At 35.5% G+C, this 23,011-nt stretch overlaps 2 protein-coding genes across 2 annotated transcripts; one reads left to right on the forward strand and one right to left on the reverse strand.

The window, feature by feature from the left end:
- The first annotated feature begins 1,242 nt into the window (after positions 1 to 1,242).
- On the forward strand, positions 1,243 to 5,970 carry LOC137934610 (autophagy-related protein 3-like). The gene is made up of 11 exons (XM_068779050.1): positions 1,243 to 1,341; positions 2,115 to 2,283; positions 2,563 to 2,633; positions 2,750 to 2,866; positions 2,969 to 3,132; positions 3,436 to 3,521; positions 3,675 to 3,726; positions 4,361 to 4,426; positions 4,558 to 4,685; positions 5,005 to 5,111; positions 5,619 to 5,970. Exons 2-10 carry the CDS (start codon positions 2,123 to 2,125, stop codon positions 5,102 to 5,104), a joined length of 945 nt encoding a protein of 314 aa, XP_068635151.1. The 5' UTR covers positions 1,243 to 1,341; positions 2,115 to 2,122; the 3' UTR covers positions 5,105 to 5,111; positions 5,619 to 5,970.
- An 886-nt stretch (positions 5,971 to 6,856) lies between these two features.
- On the reverse strand, positions 6,857 to 22,298 carry LOC137933984 (E3 ubiquitin-protein ligase BRE1-like 1). The gene is made up of 19 exons (XM_068778146.1): positions 21,774 to 22,298; positions 17,509 to 17,670; positions 17,332 to 17,419; positions 16,574 to 16,798; positions 16,281 to 16,448; positions 15,851 to 16,044; positions 15,676 to 15,759; positions 15,435 to 15,554; positions 15,150 to 15,336; positions 14,906 to 15,066; positions 14,710 to 14,781; positions 11,065 to 11,141; positions 10,404 to 10,598; positions 10,065 to 10,137; positions 9,898 to 9,984; positions 8,093 to 8,230; positions 7,811 to 8,013; positions 7,554 to 7,719; positions 6,857 to 7,437 (listed from the first exon to the last, which is right to left on the reverse strand). The coding sequence occupies exons 1-19, from the start codon at positions 21,882 to 21,884 to the stop codon at positions 7,306 to 7,308; spliced, it is 2,643 nt and encodes an 880-aa protein (XP_068634247.1). The 5' UTR covers positions 21,885 to 22,298; the 3' UTR covers positions 6,857 to 7,305.
- Positions 22,299 to 23,011: the final 713 nt, after the last annotated feature.

Raw genomic sequence — 23,011 nt, forward strand, 5'->3', positions numbered from 1 at the left:
AAAAGTCGCCGAAGGTCATCGGTGTTGGGGACGGCGAGAGGAAGGGAGTCGAGCGCCAGAGACAGGTCGCACAAAGGGCGATAGAAATCGCCGAAGGTCGCGAGCGAGCGAGAGAGAAATTTTTTTTTCTCCGTTCGATAGAGCCTTCTTTCCCGACAGCCCGAGCCCGATGTAATTGAGAGAGGGAAAGTGAATTCGAAGCTCGACCCCTTTGAATTCACTTTCCCTCTCATTATGCCTAAAACGGGGGGAAATAAAATTCATTTGTATTTTACTTTCCCCCTGCACACACGCTGTGTACTAACAGCTTTTGGCATATTTTACCCGGTGTAAGTGAAACACTAACGGGGCCTAAGTGGATTTCACATTGAAAGGCCATGTATCTCTAATGTAAATATATATGGTTTTTTATATGTTGCCTTAGCTTTGATTTTGTGACTTGGTCGATCACGAGTTTGTGACTCACCTGATAAGAAATTAAACCTAGTTGATTTTTTGTGTTTTTTTTCAATGTCTTGTGCAACCCCCCCATATTAAAAAATATGACACTATCTTTTGGATTGGAATGTGTTTGTCTTTAATAAGATGCATGACCCCATGACACATTAAAATATGACACAAATTCTAGATTTTTTTTATCTTATGCCATGAAAGTTGATGGACACCACGTCTCAATTATTTCTAGCATGATTAGACCATGCAACGCTGATTCATGTGAGTCAGGAGAATCCATGAATGGCCCCTCGGATCTCCAAGTAGGCCCGCTAATGATAGAAAACATACACTCTACGTTATCTTTTTTATACAATGCGTTATTAAATTAAAAATCTATAAATATACATTTTAAATATGAATTATCAAATCTTTTCTTTATTTTTCCAAGAAAATTCTAGGGTTTGCTACTTTTGAAGGAAAAGTTAAACTTGGTCTAGCCCAAGCCCAAGCCCAATATATCTGCATGTCTGGCCTAAAGTCAAGGGTAATAATTCATGGGTCTCGTTGAGTTGGGCCAGTTTGTATTAAAAGTAACCAGCCATCCGAATTTTGGTCAAATAATGACATAAACACATCCACATAAAGATGGTGTTATTGAATCGCCGATTCAATTACGAGTTGCCTGGATTGACTCAGATTTGAGTCTGGGTTGAAGAAGTCGATAACGGGTAGAAGAAGCGGGTCCTTGTACCCGCTTAAAGGCCGAAGGTTGCGTGTACTTGTAGAAGTACTGAAGAAGAAGGTCACTGACCTGCGGAGAGGCGTTTCGTCGAGGCGTTTCTGCCAAGTTGATCTTCAGCTTTCTCAATTTCTTCATCGCTCTACCGGATTTGGCCATAGTCACAGGTAAGTCGGTTCCTGGCTGTTTCTTCTAAAATTTTAATTTTTAGAAGTTCAAAAGGGCACGAACCAATTCTTGGAGATTACTAGAATTTGTTAATCGCGCTAAACTTCATGATTAAGACTTAGGAGTTTTCGCAATGTTATCGCTCTTCGTGTTTAACACTTACAAATCAGTAGGTGATTAGAAAAAAAAAAAGTGTTTTGCGTTGGCTTTTGTTTCCTTGACTACTAACTAGGTGCGTTGTAAATTTTAATGTCATTTGGTGTTCATTTTTAAAAATATTTTAGTTGATCTCCTTTGATTTCCTTAGGCTTTCATTTTAGCCCTTACGACTAGTTTTTGCTTCCTTTGATATTGTTATTTCATTTAAATTTTTGTATTTGATTATTGTACAAAGTTAATTCATAATTTTATGCAGAGTGGATGGAAAATTTTAAACAGATTTTATGTATAGTATTTATGTACAATTTTATGCAAAGGTCATGCACAATTTTATGTAAAATTTATGCATAAGTTTATGTATAGTTTATTTGATATGTATTTTATGTAAAGTTTTAAATATAGGAGCTTGAACCCGGCTTGAGCTCGATTAGATATGTTTTTTTGGTAGATTTAGATATGTTGATGGTGAAAATTGTAGTGCATACAAGGGCATTTTCTTTAACTTGACAGATTCAAAGCATTGTCCTGTGTCCTATCTTCATTCTGCAGTTCACTAGAAGAGTGGAAAGCAGTCTAATGGCTTCTTTTTTTTCTGGATACTATTTTTTTCTAGATTGAGAGATGGTTCTGTCTCAGAAGATCCATGAAGCTTTCAAGGGTACTGTGGAGAGAATCACTGGTCCCCGGACAGTTTCTGCTTTCAAAGAGAAAGGAGTTCTCAGCATCAGTGAATTTGTTCTTGCTGGCAATAACCTTGTCTCCAAATGTCCCACTTGGTCATGGTACTAATCCTTTGTTCTAAGTTTCCTTCTTATTGTTTTTCTTTATGTATTTCATAAATTTCAAGATTCTTTTGTTTCTCATGATCAAATGTCGGCTTTACAATTTAGTTTCTTTTAGCAATCCTAAAGAAAGAAATAGAAAAAAAAAGGATAGAGATTTTTCACAAAATTGAGAAAGATTAGGGGTTGGTTTGGGCATGATTGAGCTTTCCTTTGCACTTAGTAATCGTTCTTGTCTTCTGTCTGGTTATACATTTGAGTTTTGTTTGATTAATTTAGGGAAGCTGGTGAGCCAAGCAAGAAAAAGTCCTACTTACCTGCTGATAAACAATACCTGATCACAAGAAATGGTAAAAACCATGCATATCCTGCTCAGTTTCTGGTTATTAGGATCTCATTAGTAGCTTTAGTTTATGCAGTCTCTTCTATCATTTCACTTAAGTGATTATGTTTGCTTGCTTTTCAGTGCCATGTTTGCGCAGGGCCATCAGTGTAGAGGAAGAATATGAAGCTGCTGGGGGTGAAGTTCTTCTTGATAATGAAGATAATGATGGATGGCTGGCAACTCATGGGAAACCAAGAGGTAAAGTTCGGTGTAAATATTTCATGATTAGGACAGAAATACCGTGTTAAGACTATTTTGAGCTCAGTGGAAAATAATTTTCTAGTATTTTCACTCTTTCAGAAGCAAAAGGTGATGAAGAAGAGAATTTACCTACTATGGAGGCTCTGGATATCAGTAAGGGCAGGACTATTCAGTCTATCCCGTCTTACTTTGGTGGTGAGGAAGAAGATATACCTGACATGGCTGCATATGAAGATGCTGAGAATGTCTTGGAAACTGATGCAGTAGGTCTTTGTTTTCCTTGTATATTATTGCTAATGTCAATAGAGCATTTCTGTGCATATTCTAACTGAAAAAATGCTTTTATTATATGTGGGTTCTGAGACCTGTTCATTCTTAGTAAAATATGAAAGTCATATTCTGTTTGTTAGGACATCACATTCTGAAAGTCATATTCTGCTTTTGACCAATAAGGACATCACATATTTTATTTTATTGGCATTGCATATTCAGCTGAACTGCAGTTTCTTGCTCACAATTTCTTAAGATGTGGTATTTTGTTCCCATTTTGTTTCTTATATATGCAGGCAACACTGGGATCTACTTATTTTGTTGCACATGAACCTGATGATGACAATATTTTACGAACTCGAACATATGATGTCAGCATAACGTAAGATGATTTCTTCTATATTGATTCTTGTAGCTTATGATTGGTTCTTAATATGATTCTTTAGATTGCTTTTACCATACCACAATCTTCATTCGATGTTTTTCATTTACATCTCACTAAGAGAAGTTCTTAAGGCCATTTATTTTTGTGCAGGTATGATAAATATTATCAGACACCTCGTGTGTGGCTTACAGGATATGATGAGGTAGTTCTGGTGATACATTTTTTCATGTACTTATCTAAGTATACAACAGTAGATTACAGTTTGTTCTATATGTTTCATTGGAAGCTAATTAGATTACACAAGAATCATTGTCACTCGAAGTAACATCTTTTGAATCACCTCTGGTGCAATTCATCTTAGTTTAAATTCTTCTGATCTTAGAGTAGAGAAAAAAAATGTATTTTAGGAAAAATAAGATTTAGTCAATTTGTTAATAGTTTAACTATTCGAAGTTAGTCTTATAGATGCTGGCCGGTTGGGAACTGACAAAGTCTTTAAAGCTAAAAAGGTTGTTTTGACATTTTTGGCAACTGAAAGGTCACTCGTACTTGTAATAGATGCTTGTGATTTCAAAACTAATGGATGAATGGATGCTTCACGCAGTAGAAATAATTTGATGTTCTAAACCTTATCTTGATTGTTATCTGTTTCTTTCTTTCATTTCTCTTTTAGCTGATCTCTAGTCGGTATTAGCCTTAATGAGGATGATTTTTATAGCCATTTCTTTTGAAGGGCAAATGAGTTTTATAGCCATACCATCATCTTTCAGTGGATTGATTATTTTTAGAAGTTTAAAATTTAATCAGAAATCTTCTGTTGGCCTTTTTTTTTTCAGTCAAGGATGCCCTTGAAACCAGAACTTGTGCTTGAAGATGTTAGTCAGGACCATGCACACAAGACGGTAATGTCCTTTTTACCATGTTTGGTTTTTCATAATGTTATTTGAAGTAAAAAAAGTTAGATTCATCTCAACTTTACTTCTTCTTTTTTAATGGAAGTTGTCTTTGCTTGTTTCTCCTCAATAATTTACAGGTAACTATTGAGGATCATCCACATTTACCTGGGAAACATGCATCTGTTCATCCATGCCGACATGGTGCTGTGATGAAAAAGATTATTGATGTTCTAATGTCTCGTGGAGTTGAACCTGAAGTTGATAAGTACTGCTCTTTCTTTTATATATTATCATTAGATAATTTGTCTTAACTATTTAAAAAAAAATGCAAATATGTGAATAAGTTTGTTTTAAATGGAATGAATTTTTTTTTCTGAAAATGGTGAACAAGTTGAGGAATTAAAGCTGAAGTTAGTGGAAGAAACTCCAATAGCATCCTCAATATTTTTATGCGCTCATGTTATGACTGTGATGGTTTCTTTTGATGATCAACGTATGTAAAATTGTTGTTGCATTTTCCAGTGACGTTTCTTTATGAGCTTGAACTTTACTTCTCCATTTATCTAAGTTTCAAATTTTTGTAGGTACCTTTTTTTATTTTTGAAATTTATGGGATCTGTTGTTCCAACAATCGAATATGACTACACTATTGATTTTGATCTTGGCAGCTCCAGTCAGTCATAAATTGGAGGTAAATATTCTCACAGATTTACTTTAGTATCAGAAGGATGCCTTTTTCTTTCTTCTTTTTTTTAAAAAAAAATTAAATAGTTGCAATATATGAAGATTTGATCAATTTTCTTCCCATATTCAAATTTTGAAATGGACATACTTCAGATGATAACTGGAAGCCTTGCTTGTCTTTTGGTACTCCACAAAATTGAAAAAGCTTTATATTTCTGTTTGATCTTTTGCGAACTAAGCCATGGTGCTGTGCAGGTTCTGTTTAGGTTTGGTTTTAGCTTTGTAAGCATGGTCTTTCTTGGACATATATTTTTCCCATTCAGAGCTAATATTGATTAGTTTTTTTCTGTCCAAAGATTTAATGTACTTCAAAAAAGAAAAAACATTTTACACAACAATTTATGCGTAATTGGGCAGTTGAGCATTGCAACTACTGTGACTTGAAGATGGTTCATGTTTTGATTGATGTTTTCTACTCCAGTGTATATTCATGCTCTCATGTTTCCTCCTGCAGCGGTTACCAAGTAGTAGTTTCCTCCTGAAACAGCTGAAAGTGCTGAACTTGAAGCATATAACTTTCTCATTGTTCCTCAGCCCAAAATTACTATCTGTAGATGACACAAAAAGAGGAGTGGTTATTGGTTTAAAGGTGGTGGACAGCTCTCTCTCTCTCTCTCTCTCTACTGGGTAATCTGGATTATCCGGATGCCTTCCAAAAATCTTAGTACAGTTCGTAACTAAACTGGAAGAATGTACATGCTCTGCTCTTTACTGTTGTTTTTGTTTTGACTAATGACGTGCACAGGGTCACAGGCTTCGTTGGCTGTATAGATTGTTTATATGGTGGGAGAATAAATTTATGAATTTTATTTGATCGTATTTATAATTTACGCATTTGAAAATTTACTCTTTAATTCTTTACCATGACAAATCTCCCGTGTAATTAAGAAATGTTCCGTGAATCGCATGAGAAGCCATTATCTATCCCTCTCTCTTTCAAAATTCTGAAAATAAGGAAAAGTATGAAAGGCGGATCATGGCTGTGGACTCGCCGCTTCCCTTCCCTTCCCTCCCTCTCCTCCTCTCGGCCGCTGCTGTTTGTTTGTTTTCTTCTTCGTCGATTCATCATCCAGCATTTTGTGACACACCTCAGATCAGGCGAAGAACAGTAAGTCTTCGTAACACTATCACAACTGTTCATCTTCCTTGATTCTCATCATGCGTCATGATCATTTTGGTCTGGAATATTTTGTTTCGTTCTTAATTTATGTTGATAAAGTTGGTTTGTGAAACTGATGTACAGATGGACAGGATGAGTGCGTCTACACCGTGTCCACCTGAGGACAGGCAAATATTCAAGGTCGGCACGGATTCGAAGATCAGCGCCACCTTGGGAGACGCCGAGGTCGGAGTTGGTGGCGGTTCTAAATCTCAGAGCCCGGGGCCTTACGGTTCTGCGACTACCTGGAGTTCACGGTCACCGGCCTTCACAGATGCTGCTCCCAAGTCCCAGGGCATCTTCTACGTCAATCAGTGGCTGCTTCCCGGTGAGCTATCACATTTCACATTATCACTCCGCCTCCACATATAGATCACTTTCGCATCGCCAACGGAGTTTTGCTTGTCCGTGGCTTGTGTAAAATACACAACTACTCCATCTAGGTTGATAAATCTCTTCATTACTAATCCACTCGAAAATCTCCTAATTTCGATGTTCAATAAAATAGAAGATTGCTTATCTGAAGGAAATAAATGCTTCGAAACTGAATTTTTTAACTCGAAAAAATATGAACAGATTCTGTTGGATATGGAATCATGAATAACAATCACATTATAGCACTGAAAACTTTATTTGTTCAGTGACACACCTAATGCCATCCAAACAACACAACCTGCAATAAATCAATTTCACATTCCAATAACGAAGGGACTCCAACAGAAACGTAATGAAAACAACTTTACAAGAGGGAAGAGACACTGCGAAGGATCTGCCTACGAATTCTGTCTATAATAGTCAAACTGCAGCTCTAGACCTACCAAAACAATGGTGAATTTCCAGAAGACACGGCAGACCACGCTGAGGATCTTCTCACCGGTGCTTGAGAACATTCTAGTCTTTTCTTCTTACAAAGATCGCACCCCCGCAAACATCCGTAATCACCATTCTCTTTGACATTGCTCAAGCATGCACACCATTCATGTCAGATGTATACATTCTTCACATCATTAGGCCCAAAACTTGCACTGCACATAGGGCATTTCCTAAACCGATTCTCTAGTGCTTTTTGAATGCAAGGACCGCAAAAGAGGTGGTAGCATTTAGTGATCACAACCTGGCAAATCAAATGGGAGAGGCATTAAAAAACTGAAGGGGTAATGAAATTGTGAAAACATGGTAATAGCTAGTGGTATAAAGCATTCCAAAGGTGCTTAAGATGATGAACTTTACCTCTTTCTGTCTGTCATGGCAAACATTACACTTGAGTAATTCTCTGTATTCTCCTACTTCTTCCTGGAGCTTGTCCAAGAGTGATGAAGACTCGGTATGTACACTAAGGTGATTGGCTTTCCTTGTCAATGCTTCCAACTCCTCTTCTGTCCTCCTCCTACTAAATCTGATAAATTCAGCAGAATTTGAGAACTAGGTTCTTTTTGGACTTGAAAGCAGCAGCCAAGAAAACCAAAAATTATAGTACAAAACATTACCTCTCCCTTTCTAATTCTATCAGATGTGCCACAACATCTTGTCGGCTTTTCTCAACTTTTGGTTGAGATCCCTCTTGGGTTTGCTTTAACTGCTGAGTTTGCCTTTGTATATCCAACAACTTACTTTTGATATTCTCCATGGCAACTGAATTCTGCCACCCTTCCTCACCAAGTTTTCCTACTTGCTCTGAGTAAATTTTGAGCTGCAAAAACAAACAAAATTTAGATAACAAAGCAAAGCCTACTTTGCCCAACAGATACTCAGATTTAGTCAGAAATTACTTGTTCTTCAATCCGAATAGCTTTAAAATTATATAAATCCAAGGATGCACTGGCTTGCCGCAATTCCCTTTCCAGATGTTGCTTTTCCATATACAAAGCATCCAGCATTTGCTTTGTTCTCACTCCCTCTAAAACGAGCTGCAACAAGATGAGTTCAGTATCAGTTTATACAGCAATGCTATATAGATTTTCATTGCACATATTTCTGTTAAAAGAAAAAAAATCTATAGTGTCAGATTTGTATACACAAACTGATGTACAGCCTGTGAAGCACAAAATACAAAATTAGTTCAGATGAAAAAGCTAAAGTATGGCAAAACAGTACAATGGCTACAACAACCAAAAGAAAGCTTTTAATACACTGGCCGTGAAGCTCTTACTAAGTACAACCAGATTAACCATACAAGAATGCATCAAAGAGCTATCCACATTAGATGAAATTACAAAGCTGTTTGCAAATGTTTCTACTCAGAAATAAATTCAAATAACTCCAACTTTTCTCCCTTTTGTTTAATTTTTATTGCCTTTTTTGGATAACATATTTTACTTTGAAGGAGGACAAGAACTATCTTCTGGTTATTTTTATTTTTTTATCAACAACAAAAAACAACAAGTGTTCATTGACTACAGCTTTTCGTCTCAGCAAGTAATTCCTATGCTTTTATCTTTTTGGATCTTCCACAGCATGTTCTCTCTTCTTCCAAAGAAATAAAAACAAAAGACCAAAATCCATCTAGCCCATAGATCATAAAATACAGGAGCTTCCATGACTTCACTAATTTTGATGCATGTCTATGAAAAAGTTTTCACTAATAACTTTTGAGATATGATGATTATGAAGACTATATGATGCCAATACCTCTGCCAAGAAAGTGCATAGTGTTAACTTTAGCCTTTCAAATATCAGACAACCATGTGCATCAATATTCCACCAATTTTCAAATTTTGTGGTACTATCTTTAAAAAGAAGAAAAAATTATCTAAAGGAATCTCTTTGTAAGTGAGAACAATTCTGGATAGGCTGATGTTAAAAAAATCCTGGAGTTCATAGTTGGGAAAAGACTTCTAAACTTCTGTTTGTCATATTGGGATGGAACTGGATCCAATTTTAGTATGGTATCAGAGTAGGGTGTTTGTTTTATTGGGCCTAATTCATGGCCCATTTAGTTTGTACACCATTTAGTCATCCAAATCACAGGCCCACTGTCCCTTTGTAAGGCTTGCAAATGACAGGAGTATTAGTGGGAATAATACCCTTAAGTTAATGTCATGAGGCCTCTTTAACTTTGGCTAGTCATTTGGGGATTGACCTGGACCCAATTTTAACAATTCCTTTGCAGAAGCAGGTAGCTACCTTTTTTCTTCCATTTTTTTTCCTTCTTATCTCCCCATTTGGTAATGGTGCACCTAATACAGAGTATTGTTATAGGAAAACAAATAATAACAACAACAATAAATGATAAAATCTAATTCAGTATCGAATATAGAAATGACAAGTTACAATTGTTTCATTGGAACTTTCTAATTCAACCATTACAATAGACGTGGCATGTTGCAGCTGTTCAATTGTAATGGGTTTTTAGGCACACCAATGTGGCAAATCCAACCTAGGTTCTAATGTTTCAGATTGCCTTTTCTCCCCAGAAATAGAAAAGCAATTATTTTTCCATCCGTGAGCTATTTTACACTAAAAAAAGTATAAAGACAACAAAAACATATATCGGTTTTATTTATGCTCAACAAGACCAGAAGAAGAAAAGGTAAACAGTTTGAATCATGCCAGAAAAGGAAAAAGTCTGCTGCACCTTGATGTTGTAATCATCTCTCTCAGTAACTTGCTGCAACAACTGGCGATTTTGATTTTGCATATCTTCATATGCTTGTCCAATTGTCTGGAAGGAACATTTAAGGCTTAGTTCCTTTTGCTCCTGCCCTTTAAATTTAGTGACAAAAAATGCAGAGATATACAAACCTCAATCTCTGACAAGTAAGCTTCACCTTCCTCGTGTTTAGATTTCAAGACCTCTGAGAACTTAGTTATCTCCCTGAAAATAAATTATTACAAAATATCAGCAGCCAAATTTTAAGAATCACACTGTATCAGGTTACCTGAACATTTTAATGCATAATTCATTGACAAAATAATTGTCAAAAAAAGTAAAAAAGTTTCAAATTAGGGAAAGGACTTGTTATTGGCTGCTCTGGACCTAATTAACACAAAAGTTAGGATTTTTTTTTTTGGAAAAGAGAATAAATAAATAAATGAAACAGAAATTAACAACAGTGAAAGTCAATCTTCAGAAGTTTAAACCTTCCAGAAGCCTCCAACTTCTGCCTGAGGTCAGCTATCTCAGCCTCAGCAGCAGCCAGCCTCTGTTGAGATATTGCTTCAGCTTCATTGGCCGCTTTAACACGCAACTCCAACTGGTGCTCATCAAGGGAGGATTGAAGACTTTGGACTTGTGCCCATGCTTTGTACTCAGTCTCTCTAGCCTCAGTAACATTTCTACAATTAGGAAAAGGATATATAAAAATGGTAGTCATTTATAATCTTCATTAAAAAATTAAAACTAGTATGAGCCTCAACACCTTGGATTATCTCTCACTTGATCTTTTCATTGGATCAACATCACCTATGTAAAGCTACTCTTCTTAGGCTAGAACCAGAATCCAAGAACAATGATGCAAGTATAAATATTGTCCAGATCAATCCAGAGACACTTGTATAATGAAAAGTACCATCGCTAAATTAGGTGGGAAAAGTTTAAAATGCCAGAAAAACCTCGAGCGCAAAAGACACTACAGAACAACTGAAACCAATGCTTGGATTGCTTTCAATATACTCTACCCAAAACAATACAACTAGCACACTAAGATTATCACATACAAGATGCAGCCATGCAGTATGATTTCTTCAAGAATGAATGACATAATAGAATGTTTGGCTCCAAAGAAACATGACATAGTCTTACCTGGATTCAGTAGATTCGCGCCCATACATCTCTAAAATTAGCTTGAGCTCCTTTACACTCTCTTTTAAATCATACACCTTCGTTACACCAGAAACAATCACAAGATATTCTTACATTAAACCATTGTCATTCCCATAGCAGGTACAAAATTGAAAACATCAGTTAGTAACTATGAAAATGCAACAAGTCGATATCACAAATTTAAAACAAATTGACCCTATCAAGAGCTAACACCGCATTGGGACATTTCTTTTCTTTATCATGTACACAAACACTTAGTCAACAGGGAAGTATTTAACACATCCTGATAACACGAGGCATTTAGGTGATCAGCTTCACTCTCACTAGTTAAGAATTAGTCTGCCTAAACCCTAGTCCTACAAATGGTTGAACCCAGTTTAACCCCACGACTGGGTCTGAAAACTTAAAATACTGGATTTTTAATAACAATGCAACTAGACCAAGAGGAAAAAAAAAAGTCACCATGAGCAGCATTCTTATGAAACCGTAAGGCAATCAACTAATGTTATCAAAACCACCAAATAATTGAACCAGGTTCAACTGGACCCAGTCCCATCACCGGGTCTGAGAACTTAAAAAACTGAATTAGTAATAACACTGTAGCCTAAAAAAAGTCAGCATGAATAGCACTCTGATGAAATGGTGATTTTGAAATTTTAGTCCAGCCAAAAGCAATAGTGCCAGTAAAACAACTCAGAATCTCAGCAAAATTGTTCAACAAGAAGAGAAATATTGTTTCGCTCATTACCATTGCTATCAGTTACAAAGATGCGAAAGTACAAATAATTTTTTTTTAAAATCAAACAATAAAAAAGCACAAAAATAAAGCAGTTAAGAACTTGCACTCAAAAAAGTAAATCCAAACAGTAAAAAAAAAATAGAGTTAACTGAAAAGGAGAGAACAAATAAAAGAAACATACTTAGCATTGTGGTGAGCATACACACAAGAATGAAACATAATGTTTTTTTGAAAGAGGAAACATAATGGTAAAGAGTTATAACAATGAGACAAGAAAGTAATATTGTTTCACCATTGCTACGGCTATCAGTTATAAAAGATGTGCAAGTACAAAAAGATGCAAAAAAATAATAAGTAGTGGAGGATTTAAGACTTGAGCACCAAAAAGCAAATTCAAACAATAAGAAAATAATAAGGGTTAACTGAATGGAACAAGGGAGAGAAAAAATAAAAGAAAAACCCTTAGATATGTGGTAAGTATATGCACAAGAGTGAAACATAATATCAAGAGTTATAATCATGACAAATAAAAGCTCACAAATTATGCAAAATTTTGTTGACAAACAAAGAAGAGGGAAAAACAGGATAATGTCTTGCACGTTTAGCAACACCTCTTTTGCATTCACAATCATCAATATTTAAATTTCCTTTAAAAATCAACTCCACAGTGCTGATTATTCTATGACCTCCCACTTCAACAGAAATACACAGTGAAAACTTGAGCACAGAAGCAAAGCAGTTACAAAGCAAGGCAGATAAGAGCACACCAAAGAAAGGATACAAGAAGTTAAACATAGTTACTCATGGACTCCATTTGGAAACGCAACAATCACCTTTATATATTCGAGTTCGCAGGATATTGCCAGCTAAAAATTTGAGTTGACAAATTTTCATTTTCATAACACTCAGATTTGAGTTTTACTAAAAAAACACTCAAATTTGAGTTAATAGACACAAAAAAACATAAGCAGCTTCACATTTGACAGGTAAAAGTCAAGCTGAAGAACAAAAACAACCCCTTCTAATCTAAAACTAGGCCTACTACATCATCATGATTTATGAAACTAGATTTCCATTTTTCAACTTTCTAGATCATCAAGATGTAATGGCTTGACGTCTTACAGCAACATACTCAGAGAGCCAATGGCATTGCTGTCAGCAACTCTCCCCCTTTGAGTTCCTCATTTTTTATTTTCGTGTTTGTATTCTTGCTTTTTTTCTTATTTTTTCTCTCCTCCAAGAGCCACCCTTTATCTACTGAATTGCCTTTTGTCATTGTAATGAAAACAAAAAGAAGGCTCACCCCAACTTTTGGGCTACATGATGGCACCTAGCCAGTTCCAACAGCACATTTAACTATTCATTTACCTACCTGAATCAAGCAGACGTTCATTGGAACCACTTTCAATTTAGGACGCAAAGCACTAAACAAGCCTGGGTCAGTTGAAGAGATAAGTTCTCTATCCCTTAAGCATTGGCTTTCTTCCAGATTTAGTTGGCACCAACCAAAAAAAGTAGCGTACTTAGTTACTAATAGTTAGTGATTTTCTTTTAATGTGTTCCAATTTTTCCTAACAATATTCCATGTATCCATAAACAAGGGAAAGATAGATCATACCAACTTCTTTTTAGAGACTACGATTCCCCCCACAGAGTCATATGTAAAGAAATTACGAAAAAAACAGAGGCCCTTCCTCCTCCTATTTAAGTTATTAACTTTATTTTGGCTGCTGAGTTGAACACAAGGAGAAGGCAGAGAAACAAATGTAAGTTCATATGCAATGGCTTTCAATCATGTACAATTTTTCTCTCCCCTTGCTCTAATTTCACATGCTAACTACTAATTACAATTCACTAACATGATTAGAGAATTTCTCTAACGTGTTCCTATTTTCCCTAACACTGTATCCATAAACAAAAGAAAGATAGGTCATACCAACTTCGTGCTGAGACAATGATTCCCCCCCCCCCAACAAGAGTCATATGCAATGCAATTATGAAAAAACAGAGGCCCTTCCTCTCTTCTATTTAAGTCATCAACATTACTTTTTGGCAGCTGAGTTGAACACAAGTAAAAAGCAGAAAAACAAAAGTAAGTTGACACCTGCAAAGACTTTCAGTCATGTACAATTTTTCTCTCCCTTGCTCTAATCTCACATGATTCTACTAATTACAATTCACTTATACGCTTGTTATTTTTCTTGATAACACTTTTTTTTAATGTAGAAACCCTTTACCATGGCAGACTCGAACCTTGAACTTCAAACTAGAAACCCCCCATGTGACCATTGAGTCAAACGCCCATGCCACAACTGTTAACACTCTTACATGTTATCATTAATTATAGTTTAACGTGATATTACAGGATTAGTTGAAAATGTAAGCTTTCTCTAAGTATTGCACAGATCGTACTTCAACAAAACAGTAGCATGTGTAGCACATTCTATACTTACAATTGATTCTCTTCTTATATGTTCATTATTTTTCCTAATATTCTTGTATTCACCGATCACACATGATGAAGTTGTTGTAGAAATTTTTAGGTTCCTTCACAAAACCAGATTAAAAGTAATGATAGTTTCCTCTTTTTCGTTTACACTGTTAACGTTACTTGTCTGCTCAACAAAGAGCAAATAACAGTTAACAAGCAGAAAAATCAAAACTTTTGAATACCACTGCTTTCAGTTCTGTACATCAACTTGAGGAGTCAATTATCAGATATTCTCTCTCACTTTTCTTCTCTTACATGTTCATTATAAATCATGATTCTCTTAGATTTTTTAAAACTCTCAGACAAGTTAATTATAGATGATAAATTAACTAATGCTTCAGTAAGTAGATCGCACAGAGTAAACAAACTTGTATAAGAGGCTAATGTCAGATACCACAGCTTTTAGTTTCTCTACTTCAGCTACTTCTTCTTCAGATTTACCCAACAACGTTTTTAACTCATTTGCCTGCATAAAAAACCTATTCATCAGCACAGGCAAAAGGCACGATAATGATAACAACAACAACAACAACAATAATAATAATATCAAAATAAACAAGGAGTTGATAATGTAAAACCCTCATGCTCACCTTTCTATTGAGGAGAGAAGAAAGGGACCGAACTTCAGCTCGCAGAGAATGAACTTCAGAAGCAGCCTCTTTGTATTTATTCAAATGATTTTGCATGCTACCCATTTTCTTGGGCAATAAAGATACCAAGGCTTTGAACTCCTGTATAATCTCTTTCCTTCCTGGGATATCAAACACGATCTTAGCTTAGAGTAATTAAACAGGAATTCCAATGTGAAGTTAAAGATAAAAAGTGCATATTTACCTGGTTCTCTTGAGGCCTCCTGTAACCTAGTTTCTATCCAACTTCTTTCATCAATTCGTCTTTGCAATTCCTTTTCTAGTTCACTTCTTTTATGATTTGCATCTATAAAAGCCTTTCGAGATATTTCTGTTAATTCAATTTTCAAGTTTGCTTCTTTCTCCCACCATATGAAATTGTCTTTCTCAACCTTTCACACCAAAGTAAAAACAAGTCAAGACAAACAAAAAAGTTTAACTGGAGCGACTAATCAAGCATCACTACATGCAACTACCGACCAGTTACCACCTGAAGTTTCTCTAATGCCACTCGGTACTGGGCCACCTCATCTTTCGATTTCTCAATCTGATCTTTGAGCAAGACAAATATCTTAGAAGAAGAAATAGATTTCACATCTTTCAGGGTGCTCTGTCAAAAAAGAAAAAAAAATTGCTATCAGAAAACATTAATTAGAGCAAACAGTAAAATCAGAGTTAATAAGACTGAATGACAAGAAAAGAAAAGAATAAGATGGCAAAATAAAACAGACCCGCAAACTTGCTAACTTCTTCAAAATCTCTATCCGCTCTTCATGCATATTACTAAGTTCCAGAAGTCGACTTGAAGTTAAGTTCTATTCAAAACCCAAAAACACAAAGATTATAAGTTCAATATGAAATTAATAAAAAAAATTATGTAAAGAAGAGAAGGCACCAACTGATTACCAACAACTCCTTCAGTGAAGATTCCAAATCTTGCAAGTCCTTTTCCTTATCCCTGGCTTTTTTCGCTGCCACAAACTTACTACCCAAATTTAATATAGGAAAGTAAGATCCCCGTGGAGCATCTTTTTGTGCTTTCAGGGTAGCCAATTTATGATTACTTTCCTCCAATTCTGCAATAGTACTTTCTAGTTCCCCTGTGGAAACAAAATAAAGGGAAAGTGGGTCAATTTTTTAATGCATTTGTGTTTTGAAAGATGAGAAAGATTTATTTTTTTTACAAAGATGTATTTATATTAACAAGAGAAAATTTTACAAAGGAAGAGGGAGCAAATCCCTAACAATAAGAGATTGCAGGGTCGCTCCCTGCTTGGATTTTTTTTTTTTTTTTAACTATGATGGATGTATTTTGTCATAGGACCAAGAAAATTACCAGTCAAAAGTTTAAGCTGAGCCTTGTTCTTTGCATTAGTGTCACGATACCTCTGTACCTCATTTCCCAGGGATCTGTGCTTCAAATGAAGGTCACTCAGAGCCATGCGTAAGTTCCTAACCTCCATCTCTAAGTCATTAATGGTCTTTTCCATTTTTCTCGTGGACTCTATAGAGAACAGAACAAAGCAGCTAAGAGCTGAGGCACTAGCCCTCAAAAACCCATTTTTAAGAAATTAGATTACAAGTTAAAATATTGCAGATGAAGCAGATAATTGTGGCAATAAAGCTTACCATCTTTGGGTACCACTCCAAAGACTCTGGCAGAAAGTACATCGCTTTCAAGCAACACACCATTAATGGCAGTTAGTAAATTTTGTAGGACACCTTTGGTGGCTGCATGTGACGTTCCATCATCTTGCACTTTATCAGGAGAACTGCCCACTGAGCAACTATGTGTGGCACCAGTTTCCAGCAGTCTAGACAGAAAGGTCTCTTCCACTGAACAGGATGGTTGACCTATAGTTGCAAAGTCAAAAAATATCTCTAAAGACGGAATAATACTAGTGAATCTTAAAATCATAGAAACATTTTTCAGAAAAATAAAAATTCAAAAATTACAGTGGAAACATCTGACTGATGAAACTTTATATAACTATGCATCTCATGGGCTAAGCCACTTTAAACATCGACTTTTACCTACAAAACCTTAGCCAATAACAGGATCCTCTTTCTCTAGAATGCAATAAAGAAATGAATTTTGGATAAATCAATTTAAAACTTTACAATAATTATGTATTTTTAAATATATTGTTAGAAAATACATCCAGGGGTATTTTGTAATTCTCAGCCTAAACCTATTATTTAAGAGAGCTGGGGGTCGTGCACAACCCCCAACAAGCCTTCTCTGGCTCTTCTCCCTTTCTCTCTCTCTTTTCTTTCTTCGTTTCCTCTCAATTTTCTCCTCTTCCTCCACCAAAATCCTTACTTTATACAAATATTAAAAAAAAGCATACAACACATGATAATTCCAGAACATCAACTTTTCTTACCATCTAAAATTTTAGAATGTTTCACACCTCGCACACCATTTACAGAACCCTTGGTACGAAAAGAAACTGAATCTAAATCATCCACTAGCTGTCAAACAACCAAATCAATGTCATATACATATATAGTTTTGTGCAGCTCCATGCAGTGATAAAAGATAACAGTCAATCAGCACATACCTTCTTCCAAGACTTATTAACCACTTTTAAAGTTTCATCATAAGCCTGCTGTTTATCCTTCAACTGATGAAACTTATCCTCAAGCAAAAAATACTCGACCTTCTGAGTTTCCAATTGCTGAACAAGCTTTTGATTTTGATATTGGAGTACAGTAGTATCAAGCTATCAAAAACAAATCACATGTCATGTTACAATGCCGAAGTTGAGAATACAATTCAGATAGATAGACAAAAACCAATATGCTAACTCTATAGCAGTCAGATAACAGTGAAAGAAAACTTCTTCCCAAAGTAAATGCATTCACATAATTGACAAGTAAATATCAAGTCTTAGGATTACCAAAAAAGCAGATATTTTTCTTCCAAATGACAATTGACATGGGTATGAGGTAAATCTAAGAAAGATTATTTTTTAGACATTAAAAAAACAAAATTCGAAAAATATATTAGAGAATACTCATGAATTAAACCAATAATTGAGCAAATTCGAGACAATCCTTTGAGATGTTCTTTTCTTCACCCTTTTTCCAATGAAAACCTGATAATGCAATAATGAAAAGATTTGACAGTCCCAAATGAAGTACAAACAATTTTATTCACCAAATTTCAAAATATAATACCTATTTCAGGAAATAACTTAAATAAAATGCCAGCTGGTCAAACATACAACCATCAACAGGTTAATAGCATACTTGTATGTAATTAAGGTAATTAAATCTCCTATCATCTATACAGTAAGTAATTCATAATATTGCCATAGTAGAGGCCGCAGCAGTAGATTAATAATATCAGACAAGAACTGAAAATATCAAAGTTGTTATAAAAAAATAAACACCTACTAAGGATTTTTTTTTTCTGAATTAGGTTTCTTATTTATCCTAAATACCATGAATTATGCAACATTTGCTCAGGTCAAACTCACACAAAAAGGGCGATGTTTCAGGAATACTGAAGATTTTTAAGTTTCCATTCCTGAAGAAAACTTAGAACTCTAAACAACTTGTTTCACAATAGTTGAACTCAGAATGAAAAACCAAGTGCGTGATGACTTGTCCTCAGTTGAACCACTGATACACCAAATACACTCAATGTTTACATGTCAAAGACTGCACACCTGTTTTAAATTGACCACCTGAAAACTAAAAATAAAACATAGTTATCTTATTGATTATAAAAGTTCACTGATGCTTTAGAGAAAACTAGAAAAGTTCACTGATCATATAATTACTTTCTGCTTAACAGAATTTTTTTTCACAGCCACTCAAGGAAATTGAATAGTCTGTTCAAATTCGCTACAGATGCTGCACACATTGTACACATACAAATAAAATCTAACTTAAGGCCAGACCGCTACTTTTGGTTACTCGACTTTCGATACGACTCCAGAACCAAAACTTTTCAACATGGAGGTGAACCCATCAGCTTCATTCTGACATATTAAGGACACCCAAGTGAGATTTTTGAGATACTTTTTAATTGCATTGTCGTAATGAATAAAAAAGAAGTGTTGCCAAATAAAGAAAAACAAACTCATAAACAGTTCATTAATCAAACTCCTTCCATAATGAGACTTTACCATCTGGCCATAACTCCTCTCCACCCCCAATCCCCCCATAAAAAGAAAGAAAGAGTTGGATAATCTAGGGAAAGAAGTTTTCGTACCGCTGGACTCAAAAGTTTGTCATAACTCAATAATCTCATTAGTAGAAACAATTTCACCTTTTGTCACCAGTTTCCATGTTGGCTCTGTTTTAAAAGTACTGAACCTGAGAAATGTAAAGTACCTACTCCCAAGTCCAATGTTAACAAAAAGTGGAATGCAGTCCCAGGAATGTTTCATTCTTATGTCCAATTAACAACTCTTGATCATTTTACCAAAGTGAGGCTACAAGGATCTTAAGTTCCATCACTAAATCACTTTATCATTGGACCAATAATACATCAATCACATTGGTTGATCAGCTAAGCCAGCCAATGACGGTTTTGTAGTTACAAATTGTTTCGTGTAAAAATTCACTGAGTAAACCATCAAACTCAATATATATATATATATATATATATATATATATATATATACACACACATATACAGATAGAGAAAGAGAGATTAGATTGGTAGACAGACAGATAGTCATACTGGCACGAGAATGCTTCCTCATTTCCACTATGCTCCCTTCCCCCTGCCCCAGGAAAAAAAAATAAAAAATCCTACCCAAAACAAAACGAGTTACAAATAACTAGGAAATATAAAAATACCATTGGGACTCGAAATTTTGTTTAACTTTGAAACTTAAAAAGGAGAAAACCCTTTGCAGATCTAATCATAGGTTTCCAGTTTTGAATTGTTTAAAGTAAATGGAAATAATCACCATAATCAAATTCATACAAAAAACTATCAAGCTATTACAGGGAATAGGTCAGGATTTCATTCCTAGCCTTTTGAATGTTGGGTACGCCTCCCCCCTTGTGACCAGTGAAACAAAGGCCTTATCAATTCTTATGTCAAATTAATTGTGTCAGACAATTTATCTCACAATAGCTCAATTCGTAACTTACTAAAGCCAAAACAAAGGATATGATCCTCAGTTTCATCATTACATTTCCTTTTCCTACAATTAATAAAAACATTTCCATAGCCATCTCAAAAACTGGAGCAATAAGACATCAAAATGGTTGACCACCAGCTGATTTTGTTGTGGTTCCATCCTTACCCGTAAAATATTTCATTATCTGACCACTAAATATTGAATCAATAAACATAAAATATGTTCATCCCACTTCGTAAAATCAGAATAATGCTTCTTAGTACAGTTGATTTTGACTAAATTTTTCTAATAAACAAAATTTTTAAACAGTATCCATCACATAATAATTATTATCCAGATTTGTGGCACAAGCAGAATGAGCTATCACACATAGAAATAGAGAACTATCACAGCTAGTATCTATATAATTTAATTGAACTAATTGTTATATTACTAAGGACGTCTGGATATCATGCTAACCCCATTTCACAGCATAACATTCTTATACACGGTATGTCATGAGAGACTTCCTTCATGAGTCCCCTGTTACTCAGTGGACCATAACTCCAACGCACATGTCAACCCCTCCACTCGCAATATCAAGTGGAACCAAGACATTAATAGAACAAGGATCAAGGCTAAAGACCTGGATGACGTAAACAAATATCAATCACAGTACCCTTTTAACTTTAAGATCCACCAAAATGTCATATTAGAGAAAATAAAATCTTTGGAAACGATTAGCCAAACTATTCACTAAGATCTAGTCTAGGGATCAGTAGAAGTTCAGAGAAATTATTTTAAGCGAAAACCACGGACCTTTCAGTTGATACAGACACAAGCTCTTTTCTTATTTGGGCTTTCCATAAACAACGAAATGGATTTTTCTGCCTGCCCACTTTACTTTCAGCCACTTTTTGAGCATCCCAATAATAAAATCAAAAATGGGCAAAATCAAATGCATGTTGTAACATATTTAATGGGCAAGCTGTTTTACTTTACAGACAAATGCATCAAACAAGATAAATAACATTCGCCCAACTGGGAGTATCACCATGATCAAAAGTTCCCTATCATTATGAAGAGAAGAACTATAAATTTACTCCGCCTTTACTGCAGTCCACAGTGTAGGTAATGCAATTCATGTGGCCACCAAAAGAAGGTCCCGCTTCTTGAATATTGATAGGAAAAGAAACCACTTAGCAATTAGCTTTATTGATTCCATACACATTATAAGAAAGAAAAACGATACAGAATGATGATAAGCAAAATGAGAGACTTGAGTACTGACTAAAAATTTGTGTTCTCACAAGGCTATATAACCTCAACATCAGAAAAAACTACCAGAAGAAACCTCGACTAAACCCACATACAACAAATGATTCTGGAAAAGGCAAAGAGAGTCTCTCTCCTCAGAAACAAGAAGTACTGCGACAAGAAGATTGCTGCAATCGCTAAAAGGGTCAAAACAAACTAACGTGCAGAGAAAACTATTTGCTAAAGTATTACCCTGAACAAGAATTTATATACCACCACAGCCAAAGACGCAAAACACGTATAACAGATAAATAGATAAAATCGTAAAACCGAGGTCAAACAGATTATTCAAAATCGTAAAATTCAATAAAATTTGATGAAACCAAATAAGTAGAGGGTCCTCTAATCAACCACACAACATAGAGGCCGAGATCAAGCAATTCATTCAGGATGAAGATATAGATTTAAAAAAAAAAAAAATCAACCTTTTTATCTTCGGATACCGGCAAAAAGGGAAGCTTTTTGGCGGCAGCGGCGGTTGGCGAGATGGAGTTGAAGTGACGCCGCTTCCGGTCTGGCTCTCCGGTGCTCCCCATGGCGATACAAGCTCCTAACCCGGCCTCGCCCTCATATTAGGGCAACAAGATTATTTCAGGCCATGGCCCCAAATCAGCGAAAACCTAAAGAGACAGCCAAGGGAGGAACCAAAGGTCGAATTCCCCTCCACCCAAGAATCACCCTAATTCCTCCTCAGTTTACAGAAATGAATAACCTAGGGCATAAAGGACAGCAACATGAAGTGGATTCTCCGTACTATTCAATTTGCCTATCCCACAAGCCGCAGAAATTCTGATCCTGCCCTCCCCGCCCTTCAGCAGTGAGAAATGGAAAGAGTAAAAGCGAGAGAGTGAGAATTGGAGAAGAAGCCCAGGCGCAGTTGGAGTTGAAAGAAATAAAGAGAGAAAGGCGTTCCTGTGCATGCAGTCCTCTTCAACCCAATGGCATGAGAAAAAGAAAGAACCCCCGGCTGCAATCGTCTGTATTTCCGTATAAAATTAACACTTATTTTTACTAATTGAAAAGGGTAATTTAGTCTTTTAAATTTTACTTGCCAGCTGTCGTGTCAATGAGCGTGTGTGGACTCGTCCCCGAGTTACTGTCAGTGATGATGCTAGAAATATTTAGGAAAGCGTGCAAAAAAGGATAAGGAGAGACGGGTCATCTGGGATTTGCATTTTAGGGCCCGTGTCAAAACGAGTTAACTTGCTTTGTTAGTCGGTTGCAGGCAGGCGCCCAGTCCCCACATGAACCTTTTCTGTGTGTGAAGGCAGCACCAAGTCAAACTAGAATTTGACTAAAATAACTCAAATAATTCAATTTTTATTTTAACTCGAGATTTTTCAAGTTCGTCTTATCACCTCGTTAGTTCAACTGATTAACTTAGTTCGTTTTATCACCTTATTAGTTCAACTGATTAATTTAAATTTGAAATATTTAAATCAAACCAAACTCGGAAGAGTTTCTATGCCTTTTTAAATTGGTAAAAATTTATTTCGGATATAAATATAATTTCTGGTATCTGTATTTCTTGTGAAACTTAAGAGTTAATATATTCTTTCAGCTTATTATTTACAAAATAAATTAAGTATCTCTTTGTTTTCCTTTTTATTAGACAAGGGTAATCAAGGTAAAAAAATTTACCATTAAAAACCAGAATGAATAC

This window comes from Aristolochia californica, unplaced genomic scaffold (assembly GCF_029961685.1).
Source record: "Aristolochia californica isolate CCGP_79_NKW_82.1479 unplaced genomic scaffold, dmAriCali1.0.hap1 SCAF_6, whole genome shotgun sequence".
Lineage (NCBI taxonomy): Eukaryota > Viridiplantae > Streptophyta > Magnoliopsida > Piperales > Aristolochiaceae > Aristolochia > Aristolochia californica.

What these genes read in the sequence shown, in the direction of transcription:
- LOC137933984 (XM_068778146.1), bottom strand. Translation starts at nt 21,884, where the DNA reads ATGGGGAGCACCGGAGAGCCAGACCGGAAGCGGCGTCACTTCAACTCC. An exon ending in CTTCACTGAAGGAGTTGTTG is followed by an intron (nt 15,760 to 15,850) that starts GTAATCAGTTGG and finishes GGTTTTGAATAG; the next exon opens with AACTTAACTTCAAGTCGACT. An exon ending in CGCGAATCTACTGAATCCAG is followed by an intron (nt 10,599 to 11,064) that starts GTAAGACTATGT and finishes TCCTAATTGTAG; the next exon opens with AAATGTTACTGAGGCTAGAG.
- LOC137934610 (XM_068779050.1), top strand. Translation starts at nt 2,123, where the DNA reads ATGGTTCTGTCTCAGAAGATCCATGAAGCTTTCAAGGGTACTGTGGAG. An exon ending in AACTCATGGGAAACCAAGAG is followed by an intron (nt 2,867 to 2,968) that starts GTAAAGTTCGGT and finishes TCACTCTTTCAG; the next exon opens with AAGCAAAAGGTGATGAAGAA. An exon ending in ACATATGATGTCAGCATAAC is followed by an intron (nt 3,522 to 3,674) that starts GTAAGATGATTT and finishes ATTTTTGTGCAG; the next exon opens with GTATGATAAATATTATCAGA.